Below are 15,386 nucleotides of genomic sequence, written 5' to 3' on the forward strand. Positions count from 1 at the left end.
CTTGTTGCCAGAATCAGTAGGGACACTTAATATTGTTTGCAATGAGGTGTTTTTTTAATTCTACCACAAGAAAATTTTCTCTCACTACAGACACAAATATATAGAAGTAGTTATATTAAAAACTTGAGACAGCATTTGGCATCACTCCAAACCCTTTCCCATACTATAGAGAATAATCTTGTAAAAGACAAGGCCCCTGAGAGCTTCATTAGGACCCTGCATTAAGATCAAGTCTAGACTTCTTAACATACTTGTGGAAGACACTTTACGAGCAGACCCTTGCCCACCTTTTCATCCTCATTTCTCACTACCCTCTGCTCCTCCACTAACAATCCTTTCCAAGCTATAACCTCTTTTTAAGCTACAGATGGCCAACCTCTCTTCTCTCAGCCCTCTCACATTCTGTTCCTTCTAGCAGAAACAGACTCTCCCACATTCATTCTCTAACTCCTTGACTAAACATTCATTTCTCTAGGAAACCTTTGCTGGTAACTTGCAGCTCAGTTGGGTTTGTCTCCTTTGACTTCCTGGAGACCCTTGAAGTCTAAAAACCTAAGCTCTGACCAAGTAGACAATATTATTTTGTTAGCTTGAAAAAGAGAAACTTCAAGGGAACATTAGTTAGGGTGCATGGCCTAAATCAGCTGCCTTCAAGCACACATGTGCTTATTCATGATCACCGGTGTTTTCAACCCATCAGTTTTATCTACTTGTCTGTGTGAGAAGAATATAAACTTTCAGCTCAAGGGCTGTGCCAGTGACAGTCCAACAGATCTCAACAGTGGATGTAGTTCATCCATGCTGGATAAGAGGCAATAATCTCATTTATTAACAGTGGTCTTCAATCTCATGCTATAAAAAGAACTCTGGAAAAGCCTTGATGTAAACCTTCAGGTTTATCTGTCTCCTCTAAGAGCTGCAATGCACCCCCCTTCCAATCACACGGCACACTAGGAACTCCTAACAGAGAAGAATTAGCAATGTGGGATCAGCAAGGGGACCAGACATCCTGGACATCAGGAACAGTCTTCCTGAAGAGCCCAGAAGCCCATCACACCAGGCGCAAAGGCAGAATCCAATTCGGACTATCTTCATTATCCAAGGAGTTTTATTTGAAGAGGAATAATTCTGGAGATGGGCTTCCATGGAAGGGAATTGTAAAGACTAGCAGTTGCTAAAGTCATCAGTTCTTCTGGGTAACTTGATGGAAGAAATCAAGGAAGCAGAGGCTGGCCCTGAGGGAAAGAGGCAGTCGGGAACTAGGTGAAATAGTTAGCTAAGAGGTCAGGGTTAAGGGCTGTCTCCTGTTCCACTGGGAGATTTTGGGGTATAGTAGTCCCTCTCTATATCACAGTTCACTTATCACGGCCTCACTGTATTATGGGATTTTTAAAAATACTATATTTAATTATTTATCGTGAGTTTTTCGCTATATTGCGGGATTTTGCAGTACTGATACATATGTTGTTAAAGTTACGTGGGTTTAAGAGTGTAGAATGTGTTTAAGAACATAGTAGTGTTTATAAAAGTGTGGAAAAGGTTAATAAGGGAGTGGGAAAGGTTAACAAGGGACTTGGAATGGTTAATAAGGGACTGGGAATGGTTTATAAATGTGTGGGAAGGGTTTATAAAGGCTTAATATATATATGTAAATACTAAAATAAATGTAAGGTTCCTACTTCATGGATTTTCACCTATTGCAGGTGGCGGGCAGGGTGGGGGGCAGTCTAGAATGTAATACCCACGATAATTGAGGGAATACTGTAAGCAGAACCTACAGCCAAGGCCGATGAGGCAGAAGGGCCAGATGGCTCCATGCTCATGTGAGTACCTAAGAATCTCCTGCCCAGAAACACTGTTGCATCAGTGTTGCGTTGCACAGAAAACAGTGGACAAAAGCAAGTCCAGACCCTATAATACAAAGGGAACTCTCAATATAGTTCAGGCCTGGACCTTCCTTATTCTTGGCAGTTGGGTGGGGCCGGTGCAAGCAAAGACTAATACTCAGAGGTTCCTAATTGTGTGGTCTGGTACGGGAATAGGCAATTGATGGATCCTATTTGAAAGTTGCTGCCTTATTACAACACTATTTTATCTTTGTTAGGGGGTTTGCTAATAGTTGGAATGAAAGTTTAAAAAGCAACCAAGTATCAAATGCAGTACCTTACTGGCCTAAGAGTAGAATGGACTGAACAACATATCAATTTAAGAAAAGAAAACACAGAAACCTTTCCAAGAAAACATCAGTTCAGCAATTAGTTGAATGTTAAAATCACCGAGGAAAGCTCCTGTTTCTTAGCAAATTAAATCAGCACAAAAACTTTGCAAATAAGTTATATAGGTTTTTGTCTGTTAGTAGATAGGATCATTTACCACATTTATTCTTCCATCTCAGACACCACTGCCATAGATGTAGTCTGTTTTGTCTCCACTTTGAAAGTCACTAATTCAAGGATGCAGCTCTGTACTCACAAGCTCCTGCCCTGCCAGCTGGCTCTGGCAACTGCTGCCACTGACCATTTAAAAATTCTTTGACCTCTTTGAAATTTAAAGTCTGTTGATTTTTTTCTAATCCATCTCAACCCAATGGACTTCTACTTTCCTAGACAATTTAAAGTTCAATTCTAAAGTGGGTTGAATTATGTCCCTGAGGAGTCATGTCCAAGTCCTAACCCTCAGTACCTGGGAATGTGCCCTTACTTGGAAATAAGGTCTTTGCAGATATAACTATGTTAAGGATCTCGGAATGAGATGAACCTGGTTTAGGGTGGACACTGAATCCAATGTCTGGTGTCCTTCTAAGAGAACTGAAGGGATCTGAGACACAGGGGAAGGCCATGTGAAAGCAGAAGCAGAGATGTGAGTTACGCAGCAACAAGCCAAGGAATGTTAAGGACTGCCCGGCAGCCAGCAGAAGCTAGGAGAGAGGCATGGGGCAGATTCTCCCTCAGAGTCTGCAGCCCAGAGGAACCATCTCTGCCTTGATGTGGGGCCTCTGGCCTCCAGAAGTCTGACAGTATAATTCTGCTATTCTATGCCACTAAGTTTGTGGTGATTGGTTGCCCCCTTCTTTTCTTTTTACCCATCTGGCAAACTCCAGCCCTGGATAGACTCAACTACCTGCTTCATCTATAGCTGCACCTGGACGGCCAAAGCCAATGGCACAATTCACCAGTGCGATGTAGATTCACAATCATCAACCCAAAGTGGGCTTAACGCTGCATGTTCCGCTCTCTCCTCCCTGGGAGGAGATGACCTCACTTATTACCCAGAGAAGCTCAGCCTTTAGACAGGGTCACTCCCATCTCCCTACCTCCCCACCTTGCAGCCAGCCCTACTGCTTCCCTCCACTTTGGTGGAGGTGTGCGTTACCTCTCTGATACTAACCTGGGTTTTACACCCCACCCTCCTCACTTCTCAGCACCCTTACCGGACCTCTTTGGTCTCATGTAGTTTCTTTTCTTTCCTGGATCTTTCACATTGGCTTGTCATGCTTATGTCTCTTTCATCATTAAAGGACAACAACAAATCAGAAGACACACAGACAGCCCCCTCCTGATCAAATCACACACATACAAGCCCTGATAGACACACATGCTTTCCTCCATCACCCATCCTTTGTCCTGTCTCATTTCCCCACTTCAGTCAGACTTCTCGAAGACATACCCTTATTTTTCCCAATTTCCTACTAATTTTCATTCCACACTAATCTGAAATCTATTCCCAAATAATCCACCTAGAGAGCTTTTGATAAATCATCAATGACCTCTAGTGGATCAGAATCACTAATGTCAATGGGCATTCTTCTGTATATCACGTGACTTCATAGGACTGAACATAGTTAATCATACCTTCCTTGAAACATTTTCCACTCCTGGCTCCTATCATACCACGCTCTTCTAGTTTTCTTTCCACCTCTAGCTGCTGGCCTTCTATTTCCTTTCCAGGTTCATCCTCCTCCATGTAGTCATCAGTGATGATATTCTTCCTTTGTCTATTAGACCATCTTTGACTCTCTTTCTATTCTATAGTTCCCTAAGGGATCTCATACAAGGTCATCACTCTAACATATGTATGCAAATGACCCAAGTTTACATATCAAGCACAGTCCTCTTCTTTGCTTTCCATATATTCAACTGCGAACTTTGGCTATCAAAAAGGCAACTCAAACACACACCAAAACTTGTAGTCTTATCTCCCTCTCACTCCTGCCCTGCCCCTGCTCCTCCAAATCTGTCACTCTCCCAAAGTACTCATTCCAGGGGAGGCCACCACTGCATACCCTAAACCACCACGAGAATGTTAACCATAACACTTCTCTTTATCCCTCTACATCCGACCTGTCACTAAGTCCTAACACTTGCTCCTTATAACAGCCCCCCATTCTATCCACTCCTACACCAAATATTAGTCCAAGTTACTACCATCTGCACAATGACCTCCTAATTGGTCTATCTGTGGCCATTCACACTCTTGTCTAATTTGTTCTACAGGGTGCCTGTCCAGTTGAAGGTCCAATCTTTGGTTATCTCTCTGGCCTCAGCCTTATTCCATACCACACTCCCAGCTCTCCCTTCTGCAGCCACTGGTCTTTCCTGCTGTCCCAGACTGCTCACCTCCTTCTCCTGCTGCCACGACTCTGCACAGGTTGTGCTGCTGCCTGGGGTACTCATTTTCTAATTTCTTACCCATCCCTCCCAACGCAGATCAAACTGCTCTTCCTCACGGAAGTTTCCCTGATTCCTCAGACTGAGTCAAGTCTCTCTTTCTCCCGAGAACTTTTCTTTCACTGCCTTCTTCACAGCTGTGACCTCACCTTTCTCCTTGTGATTTGATCACCGGCATCTTCAGCTACACTGTGCAGACCACGAGGTCACTGATAAGGTCTAGTTTTGCTCACAGTTACATTTCCAGGGCCAGGTACAGTTTCAGCATGTGGTAGGCACTCAGTAAGTCTTGTGGTTTCCCTTCAAGGCCATAGGTATGCAGAAAAGCTTACACACACAAAGGAAACTTTAGCACACTGCAGATTTGCAGGGCCAACCCCTATAGCTCAGGGTTTTCTGATCAGAAAATATAAGAGCGTAACTTGGTGGAATCTTTACAGCTTATTCCTGCCAGGTTTACTTTTTATTTCTATGTATTTATTTATTTATTTATTTAAGTATATTTTATTGATTACGTTGTTACAGTAGTTCCAGTTTTTTCCCCCTTTGCTCCCCTCTGCCCAGTACCCCCCTTCACCAAGCAATCCCTCTTTCCTTAGTTCATGTCCATGGGTCATGCATATAAGTTCTTTGGCTTCACCCTTTCCTATACTATTCTTAATTTCCCTCTATTTTATACAGAACAATTATGCTTCTTAATCCCTGCACCATTTCCCCATTTCTCCTCCTTCCCCCTCCCAGCTGATAACCCTCCAAATGATCCCAATACCTATGATTCTGTTCCTATTCTGGTTTGCTTAGTTGGATTTTGTTTTTATTTTTTAGATTCAGTTGTTGATAGTTGTGAGTTTGTTGTCATTTTAGTGTTCATAATTTTTATATTTTTCTTAAATAAGTCCCTTTAACATTTCATATAATAATGGCTTAGTGATGATGATCTCCTTTAGCTTTAACTTGTCTGGGAAGCACTTCATCTGCCCTTCCATTCTAAATGATAGCTTTGCTGGATAGAGTAATCTTGGTTGTAGGTCCTTGCTTTTCATCACATTGAACACTTCTTGCTAGTCCCTTCTTGCCTACAAAGTTTCTTTTGAGAAATCAGCTGATGGTCTTAGAGGCACCCCTTTATAGGTAACTCTCTGCTTTTCTCTTGCTGCTTTTAAGATTCTCTCTTTATCTTGAACCTTTGGCATTTTAATTATGATGTGTCTTGGTGTGGTCCTCTTTTGGTCTAGCTTGTTTGGGACTCTCTGTGCTTCCTGGACTTGTATGTCTTTTGCATTCCCCAAATTTGGGATGTTTTTCATTATTTTTTCACATAAGCTTTCCATTTCTTGCTCTTCCTCTTCACCTTCCAGCACCCCTAGGATTTGGATGTTAGCACGTTTAAAGTTGTCCTAGAGGTTCCTAAGCCTCTCCTCGTTTTTTTCAATTCTTGTTTTCTCATTCTGTACTGGTTGACTGATTTTTCTTCCTTATGTTCCAAATCATTGATTTGAACCCCAGTTTCCTTCCCTTCACTGTTGGTTTTGTGTGAATTTTCCTTTGTTTCATTTAGCATAGCCTTTATTTCTTCCTTTATGTGTTTGCTGAACTTAAGCATATCAGTGAAGCCTGTGAGCATCTTTATCACCAGTGTTTTGAATTCTGCATTTGTTAGGTGGCTAACTCCTCATCTTTTAGGTTGGCTATATCCTCGTCACTTAGTTCTCCCACTAGAACCTTGATCCGTTCCTCTTTTGGGCCATACTTCTCTGTCTCCTCATCTTGACAGGCTCCTGTGTTTATGTGCCTCTGTGTCTTAGGTAGAGCTGTTGCTCCTGTTATGTGGTAAGGGGTGGAGCCTTAGGTATTCGTCAACACAGGGAGGCAATCCATTTCACTACGGTGTGGTGCTGTGTGTGGGGGAGGGGTCAGAGAGGGAACACTGCCATTTGCTCAGCACTCACCCCTTTTCCAGGCACTTCTCCCACTTCCGTATGGGACTGGCATCCCTCTAGCTGTTGCCCTGGCCATTGTTCCCAGAGTGGGTGGGTTTGCAGACGTTCTAGGACCGTGGGGGCCCTTTAAATAAGTGAACTCTGCTGAGAGACCATCAGTTTCTGCCTCTGCCCTAACCACCACTGGTTTGCACCATCAGATGCAATGAGGCTTGGTCTTCCCCGATGTTGGGACCGTGAGCTGCGCAGTCTTGTTAGCAGCTGGGAACATTCCCCAGGTGTCCCTCCTGACTTTTTAAAATGTATGACTGTGCTTTCTGCTGGACTGCTATCACCGCCGCAGCAGCCACCGCTGCTACCACCACACCAAGTACTCTGCTCCACCCCTCCTACCTGTCTGGATGAGTATTTCGTCTTCATATCTTTGTTTGCTGGACTCACATTCAGTTTGATTTTCTGGAACTTCTGGTTGTCTCTAGTTGTGAGGTAGTTGTAGTCCTTCTTAGCTGTGGAGGGAGACCCAGCATGTCTATCTAGACCTCCATCTTGGCCGGAAGTCTCTACTTTAAAAATATATATATATAATACAGTCCTTATTTTCGAGAAATTTGGGTAAGATGGCTGTAGTTGATTATTTGAGGAGGCACTGTCTGTTCTTTTTTGGAGGGGATGTCATCATCTGTTTTTGTTCCTGTGGCAGGTATAAGGATGTGCTGTGGACACCCACCGACACTGCCACAGAAGAAGTTGGACTTTGGGCTCATTGCTCCCCAGGGCCTGGGCAGAGCCTCTGGGGAAAGGCTGAAAGTCTCATCAGATCATCCCCCAGGACCTATTGTTTTACATGTTCTGGGTATTACTGCTTTCCTCCTACTGAAATGTGCTGCAAAGATGTTCCTGAAAGAAACCCTCTTGTTCTGTAGTGCTTTAACCAACATGTAGAGCTCAGTCTCTGGGTCTTAACCCTGAAGACCTTTTAAGGGCACAGGCCTTCAGCTTGGAATAGAAAGGATGTAAAAGCAGCATAAGACATAAAGATCTACCTTTGAAAAATTCACAAAGTAGCTGTTGACTCCAAAATTGAGGAAAAGGTTGAGATAATAATTTTCCAATGTAGTTTTCTTATTGCTATACAACTTGCAAAACAATAGTTCTGGGTGTACCTTTGGAAGTGTTGCATATAAACAAACACACATGCCCTGTACCTTGAGTTACAGTAAAACTACAGTATAGCTTACTATAGCAAATTACTCATTCTGGAAAAGATCATAGGCCAAGTATGCACTGTGTAATGTAATTTTATAGGTTCAAAAAAGTACACAATTTTAAATATAAACACATAATATAAATGTAATATATAGACTTATTCTTTATATTTAAAATTGTGGACATTATTGTACATATAAAAGGACACAGATAAACACACAACCAAGATAAATATATGCTATGAGATAAAACTGGCCAACCAATTAACATTCTCATAATCAATTAATCTTGTAAATTTAATATCTGATGCTCATCCATGCATAGGAAAATTTGTATTCAAAGTATGACTTGAACATATATACAATTTATGGTGTTAAACATCCTTATGTTGTCAATATTTTTCTCCTTTGGGCTAAAAACGAACACAGAAAGTTTCTCCTTTCCAAAAATAGGAAATGATATTTCTGAATCCAGTTAAGCACAAAGAATACTATGGTGTAAACCACTGATTTAAAAAAAGCCGAATAGCTTCAGTTACATCATGAACCCATCCATCTATTGTGATGTAAAGATGTTCCATAGTATATCCTCCAGCTTCTCTAATTCAGAAGCTGAATGTCTCTTAAAAAAACAAACAAACTACATACAAATGTCACATTCAGCTGTCAATTTAATCAGGTTGGGCATAGAAATCATCAGAACTTGCTAAGAATAGTTAAAAATAATAATTAAAGTTGCAACTTTGCCTGTCACATGCTTTTTAATTCTTTCTCCACAAAGAATTTTAAATGAAAGGTTTTTTTGCAGAGTTTTTATGATTCATGAGTAATTTGATGCCATTGTATTTACATCTATCATAGGACAAGTTTTCCAAAATCTTGAAGAAGTCAGCATAATTGATCAGGTGCCTTTTCATGTGACAAGCACTGGAGCTTTGCCTTTTGCCTTGCCAAATGAACTAATAAGCAAAGCTCCAGATTTGCCAGGAGGAAATGCTTCTACCACTTCATCATGCACAGAGTCATGCTGATAAATGGCAATTATTCAAATGTATATTTCTATCGTTATAAGTCATTTTTCATAGCCAAGTCAGGGAGATCATTGTAAAGGATCTTGTGGAATCTTCACTATTATTTTTACCAGTGCTTATAGAATACTCCTTTCTTTTTTATTCATGTGTTTGCATCAGTTTGCTTAAAGAATGTATTTCATTTAGATTTCTCCACTCCAAGGCAGTGGTCAAAGTGTCCTTTCCCTTATCATCTCATGGCAGAGGGGGTTCAGAAGAGTCATCCACTTAAGTTTCACTTGCTTGTAAATCTCCCAGTAGGATTTGGGAACACATGAATGACCTAACACGTACACCTTAACAGTTCTGTCCAATGACCAAGAGGCTAGAGAATGCAGTCAGGTGAATGGATTCAATCAGAGAGATGACAGTTTAGAGATTCATGGAATTCAGAGGTTCATTCTAATCTCAGGAATTAGCAGATAGAAACTGAGCACTGGGGTTTTCATCTAAAAAGCAGAGTCAGAACATAAACTGGGACATCTACCATGAGGATTGTTTAAAATTTCAAAACTTTTTGCAACTTCCCTATGTATGTTATTCTCTTTTGTTATTTCTCCCAAAGCAATTAGCATTAAAATTATTGGATCTGTGGAAAAGTTTTCAGGTCTAAGAAGCAGATCATCTCCTATTTCATGGTGAGTTTGGGCACAAGGAAAAGGGAGAGAGGACTAAAAAGCAGATGAGGTGATGAATTTGAGGAGGACAGTGAGCAGGCTGAGTTTTTTAGGGCATAGGGGAAGAAGGAAATAAAAGTGCTGGAGTAGGCCTTGAATGACCTAGGCACATAATTAGCAAAGTCAAAGCAAAACAAACAAAAAGATTCTGCATAGCTCTTCTGTCACCTCATCTAAAACAGGGTGAAATCAGTACTCTTTCCTTATTCATTACCCTCCACACCCTCTTTCTCATTTAAAAAATAACCACATAGCATGTCACATAAACTCTCCACAATTTTAAGTTATATAAGGTATGATTCTTAACCCTGTTTTACAGATGTGGAAACTGAGTTCATATAACTACCAAGCATCAGTGGTGGGACTTGAACCCAGGTACTCAGACTCCAGAGTCTCTGCTCTTAACACCTCAGCTATTCTGACTTGCCCTGAGTTCTTTTGCTGTCCACCTAGGTTACAAACTATATAGTGGTTTTTTCATCAGTGATGCTTCATTTCTATTCTCCCATGTTTTCCTGTCATGTCCAAGAATAATTTATTCAAGACTCTTCCTCCATGAACTAGTCTATTCTATCTGCCAACAACTATATATAACTTATATTCTGCTGTGTGTTGATTTTTACTGGAGTAGTGAAAATAGGGATGCAAATTAAGAAATGGATTGACAATGCTAGAATGAAAGCATTAAATTATAGAAAAGGTGGAATTCTAAGTTCAGATATTTATAGAACATATAAAAGTGGTGGTTCTTTAATTAAAAAACAACAAGAAAACACAGAATCTAAAAGCCAGTCTCTATCACATGGAATAATTATTAAAGACAAGGGCAATTCTAAGGTTTGATATTTTCCCTTTAATTCCAACAACCTATAGTAATTAAAGTCTACTAATTAACGCAGAGTTGAAGTCAACAGAAGCCCAGCGAGAAATGAAGAAAAAATAATCTTACCTGCAGATGTGTGTTTGAACTTTTCGCTTTTCTTCTTTCTCCATTTCCAAGGCTTGAAAATCCTTCCCAGGTTGGCAAACTTACTCCTCCTCCGGATGGGTGGGGTATGAGTACCTGGGACAAGGGAGTCAGAACGCATGGCCGCCAGCCTCTCCACTTCCTCAGCTTGTTTTCCCCAAGAAAAAGACAGAAATAAAGAGAGAGAGAAAAGTGTTAAAATGGGAGCCTCACAGATGGCAAGCATTTTCCATGGTTACAGATAACAGAAACCACATGACTGATGTTCCGTTTCTCTTTTTGTCTTTTGGAATGAAAGTCATACCAACATGTTCTAAAGGCTGGGGATAGTCAGCCAAAGCCTAGAGATTTGGAAGACCCCAACCAAATTTGCCTAACCATAACTTAGATTTGAGAAGGACAAGGAGGAGACAAGGAGGAGGAGGAGGTGGAGGAGGAGGAACAGCGCCCTCCTCACACATCAGAGACTCCCTGCAAGGCAGCAAGCAGGCATCAGAAGAGTCAAATGACAGAGAGTGTAACTACTGGCCCAGCAATTTCTCAAATAAGACTTGGCAGATGCAATCACTGTAACACCGACTGATGAGGAAAGAGGGAGAAAACATTTATCAACTGTCTATTCCAGTGCCAGCGTCTCCACCACCCACGACTCTCCTTCCGTCTACTGTGCTTTACCCAGACCCGCAGAAGCGCTGGAATCTGTTGAGTGAGTGGCTTTACCTTAGGGTTACTGACCAATTTTAGGGCACTTACTATTTGTTAGATTTTATAATTGCCTCAATTCCTCTAGTCTTTTTGCTTCTGCCTTCATTTTTGAAAGAAGACTCTTAGAAAATGAAAGCCAAGAGTGACTTTAGAGACCACCTGGACTAATGCCAATAACTATACATTTGAGGATGTTCAAACCTGTAATGCTTAGTGGGGACCCTTCCTTTAAGGCCATAATCACCTTAACCTCTTTTATAACTTGGAATGAAACAAACTCTTTTCCAACTTATGAAAATTTACACACCCCAGTGAGGTAAATATACCACAACTTTAATTTTTAAGACAGAAATAATAAGAGAAAATAACCTCCTTGGCAAAATCAAGGGGGTGGGATGGATGGACTCGCCTTTCCAGAAAGTCAAATTATATCTAGGGCCGTGGTCAATCCAAAAACCACTCTGTTGGGCCTTTAAAAGTGTCTTTCAGAAAAACCACCAGGACAAGCTGTCTTTGGAAGCTCAGTCCTACAGCCTGGCACTCTGCTTGATGTAATCTGAAATGGTTTTAACTCAGGAGATTCATTCATTCAACAAACATATATGGAACCTCTACCATGTGCCAGGTAGTGTGCTGTGGTGACTGATGATGACAGGCTAGTAAAGTCTCCTGGCAGCAAGACTGAAAGGAAGTAGGTGAATTTGAGAGATGTCTGGGAAGCGAAGTCCAGAGCACTTCGTGACTGATTAGGCAGCCTGATGGAGGGAAGGCAGATAATTCCTCATGCCCAGATTCAGGTCAGTGGAGTGACACCCTTCATCCATTCATGGAAACGGGGAACACAAAGGAGGTAGAGGCTTGTGGGTGAGGGCAGCAACAACGTGGATGCGATGCGTGGTGACGGCATTGAAGCCTTTGACCACATTTTTCAATGCACTGGTAGCTCCTACTTATACTATGCCAGACACTGTGATCATTTTTGGGGCAGACACAGAAGAATTGGACACGGCTGAGCACAGAGTCTAGAAGAGGAGACAAAGGGCTCAGTGTGAGAAACCGTCGAATTAAGAAATCATGTAAAATCCAATGGAAACAAAGAGGAGAGAGTGACTAGTTCTGCTTGGCCATTTCAGAGAAGACTCCGGGACATACCATTTGGATAAATTTTGAAAGAGGAGGAACTGTTCTCCCAATATGGGGAAGAGGGAGAAATGGATCCCTGGAAGGAGAACAGACCCAAAAGGAACAGGGAGGGCTGAAAGAACGTGGCACGTCTGGGAACAGTGAGAAACGGTGACCTGTGAGTGTCAGTTAGTAGTAAGACAAAGAGCAGTGGGGAGAAGTGCTGGTTGAAGGAGTCTGGAGCCAGATCAGGCAAGCTTTGGAAAGATTTTATTAGGTGTTTGGCTCTTATAAGCAGCATGGTGGGGGTGGGGGTGAGAATTTTAAAATGAAAATTGACATTATTATGTTCAAAAAATATGTATTGAGTGCTTACTGTGTACCAGACACTTAGGCTACATCAGTAAACAAACATAAAAATAACCAACTTGTGGAGCTAACACTAGTGAATATGGTGGGGAACATAAAATACACATTAAAACTAAGTAAACTGTAGAGTGAGTTAGCAGTTACATGCTTTGGAAGAAAAATAAAAGACCAAGTGGAACATGGCCAAGGGGATCAGGAGTGTCTAGGTGGGGTGGGGTCCAATATTAAATAGCCTGATTGAGAAGGTACATGCGACACAATTAGATTTATTTCTAGAACAGTACTGTAACAGCAACGGGGACCTGAACCAGACTGTTAAGAAACAACTGGCAGAGAGAGTGCTAAGGAGGCCACACTGCAATAGTCGTGAGGGGTAGTGACTAGAATCCAAGTTGGGCAGGGACAGAAGGGACAGAAAGGAAAGATGACATTCAGCCAGGAGGCAGAATCAACAGATCTTGATAACTTCCTAGATAAACACGAGGAAGGACAAGGAAGCAAGAATGGCAGTTTTTGCTTTTCATGACTGGGTGGATAGTGAAGACTTTCTCTGCAGAAGGAAGAAGCTGACTAGGATGGTAGATTGATGACAAGGGCTTCAGAGACAGAAAATGCAGTTTTTTGCAAAGCCTCTTCAGGGTTTGGATTTTATTTCTTAGGGTAACAGAGAACTTCCAGAGGAAAGCATGCCAGGATGGGATGGGAAGGCTTGTTTTGGCCAGTGGGCTGAGTTCCAAGAACCAGCAGAATGTAAGAGGCTGTAGTTGTAGGAAAGAGGTGGAGAAATTTATGGAGGGATTTTAGGGAGAAGAAAAGGAACTGGGATCAAAAGTATGGATAGAAGGGTTAGTCATCAGGTTTTATCCTGAGTTATTGAAAGTTTGAACTTGCATCTTTGATCACAAGTGGACCTCACAGGGGTTAATCTAGCAGCAGTGGGTAAAATAGATTATGGAGGCTGAGGGAAGAAAATAACAACTGAGGCAAGTTTAAATAACTGTGGGTTTCAGGGTGGCTGAGGAGAGTAGTTAAAAAAGAAACAGCTACAATAAGGGATGAGGAGGAAGCAAAATGGAGCAGGTAAACAGCCTCTGGAATGACACTACATTTGAAAATCATTCTCTTTAAATGGCATCAGCTACTTGAATTGTTGCTTTTTAAAAAATTTATCTTTTCAATCCCCACTGAGGACATGCTTATTGATTTTAGAGAGCGGAAGGGAGAGGAAGAAAGAGGGAGAGAAACATTGATTGGTTGTCCCTCATACGCACCCCAGGGGGTACCGAGCCTGCAACCTAGGCGTGTGCCCTAACCAGGAATCGAACCCATGACCTCTCGGTTTAGGGGACGATGCTCCAACCAACTGAGCCACTCTGACCAGAGCCAGTCGGTGCTTCTTCAACAATGCCCACTGGCTGGGTGTGCACAGATGGTGACCATTGTGAGAAACTGCACCAAGGAGGCTTTGAGTCCAGGATACAAGCCAAGTCGAGATGATCTGATTCCTACAAGATCACTTTCTCTTCCATGTATATCCATCACCTTATCCTCATTCCTTACCTTCGTTTATAAACTTACTGTTGCTTGTCCAGACTTTGTAAGTCTCCAAACCTACACTTCCAACGCCAGTCTCCTGCCTTCAAACCTATGTTTTATCCTGTTGCTACATTACTCTTCCAGAAGCCTCCTTTTCTCAGAGACTTTCAGGGGCTTCCCACAGCTCTCATTTCCTGTCTTGGCATTCAGAAACCTCCCCACAAGAACCTGACTAGAATTACCTAGTACCTCTCTCAGCACACGCTGCAGCCAAACACAACACTCCGGCCACAGCAGCCTCATCCCGGGCTCAGTGGGCACCGACGGACATCAGGCCACTGGACTTTTGTGCAAAATTTCATGAGTGCTTGGGTATCTGCATTTGGTTGAAAGAGTTTCCATCCTGCTTTTGTTTCTCCAGACAGTATAACAACAAAAGGTAAATATTTTAAAGTATACAGGTTGAGGCTTCTTGGGTTCGGACAACCTAAAACATCTGCCTAAGGTTAAAGAGAGAGATTATATACTCAATCCTAAAAAGAAAAAAGAAAAAAAAACCATTAAAGCCAAGATATGAGTTAGTCAAGCTTGATATTGAGTTTGCTCTCACAGTTGGCACTCAATAATGATTTATTAAGTAAATGAATGAAGGCGCTTGATCCAGCTCAGTATTAATATCTGTCTTAAGAAAAATACATTACTAGGACAAGAAACTTTCATAATCACATCTTTAAGAAATGAATACAAGTTATTCTGAAATTATCACATTAAAATAATTGTAAGAAATTAGGCGTGCCTAGGAAAACCTTGGAGTGGCAAGAAGCTGACAGAGCAATATAAAGGTATAATTATAACTTCTTAATTAAATGAATCCTTAATAACTATACTATTAAATTCAAGTTGTTTAGCTCTAAAGTACACTAGATTATTGAGCAGACTGGATGACTTTAAATTTAACTGATTTATATTTTAATCATCAACATTACTTTTTGGCAACCTAGCTCTCAATCTCACTGCTTTGCCACCAGACTCTGAAATTAGAAGGCTTAACGGTGAGGAAAGAGGCCAATTGTGAATACAGTTTGAAGAGGAGGAAAACAAAATAAAACAAAACTGGGCTCAGAATAA

General features: G+C 41.5%; 1 protein-coding gene across 5 annotated transcripts in view; it reads right to left on the bottom strand.

Annotated features, from left to right (window-relative positions):
• The window catches only part of PHACTR1 (phosphatase and actin regulator 1), a 551,412-nt gene that overhangs the window by 202,178 nt on the left and 333,848 nt on the right, over positions 1-15,386 (bottom strand). For all 5 annotated transcript variants that reach the window (XM_090269807.1, XM_090269809.1, XM_090269811.1 and 2 more), the window contains one exon: positions 10,509-10,673. In XM_090269807.1, coding sequence (XP_090125933.1) covers positions 10,509-10,673 — 165 coding nt within the window. The remainder of the gene's footprint in view (positions 1-10,508; positions 10,674-15,386) is intronic.

The sequence above is a fragment of the Furipterus horrens genome, unplaced genomic scaffold, assembly GCF_987537825.1.
Source record: "Furipterus horrens unplaced genomic scaffold, mFurHor1.1.pri manual_scaffold_3, whole genome shotgun sequence".
Taxonomy (NCBI): Eukaryota; Metazoa; Chordata; class Mammalia; order Chiroptera; family Furipteridae; genus Furipterus; species Furipterus horrens.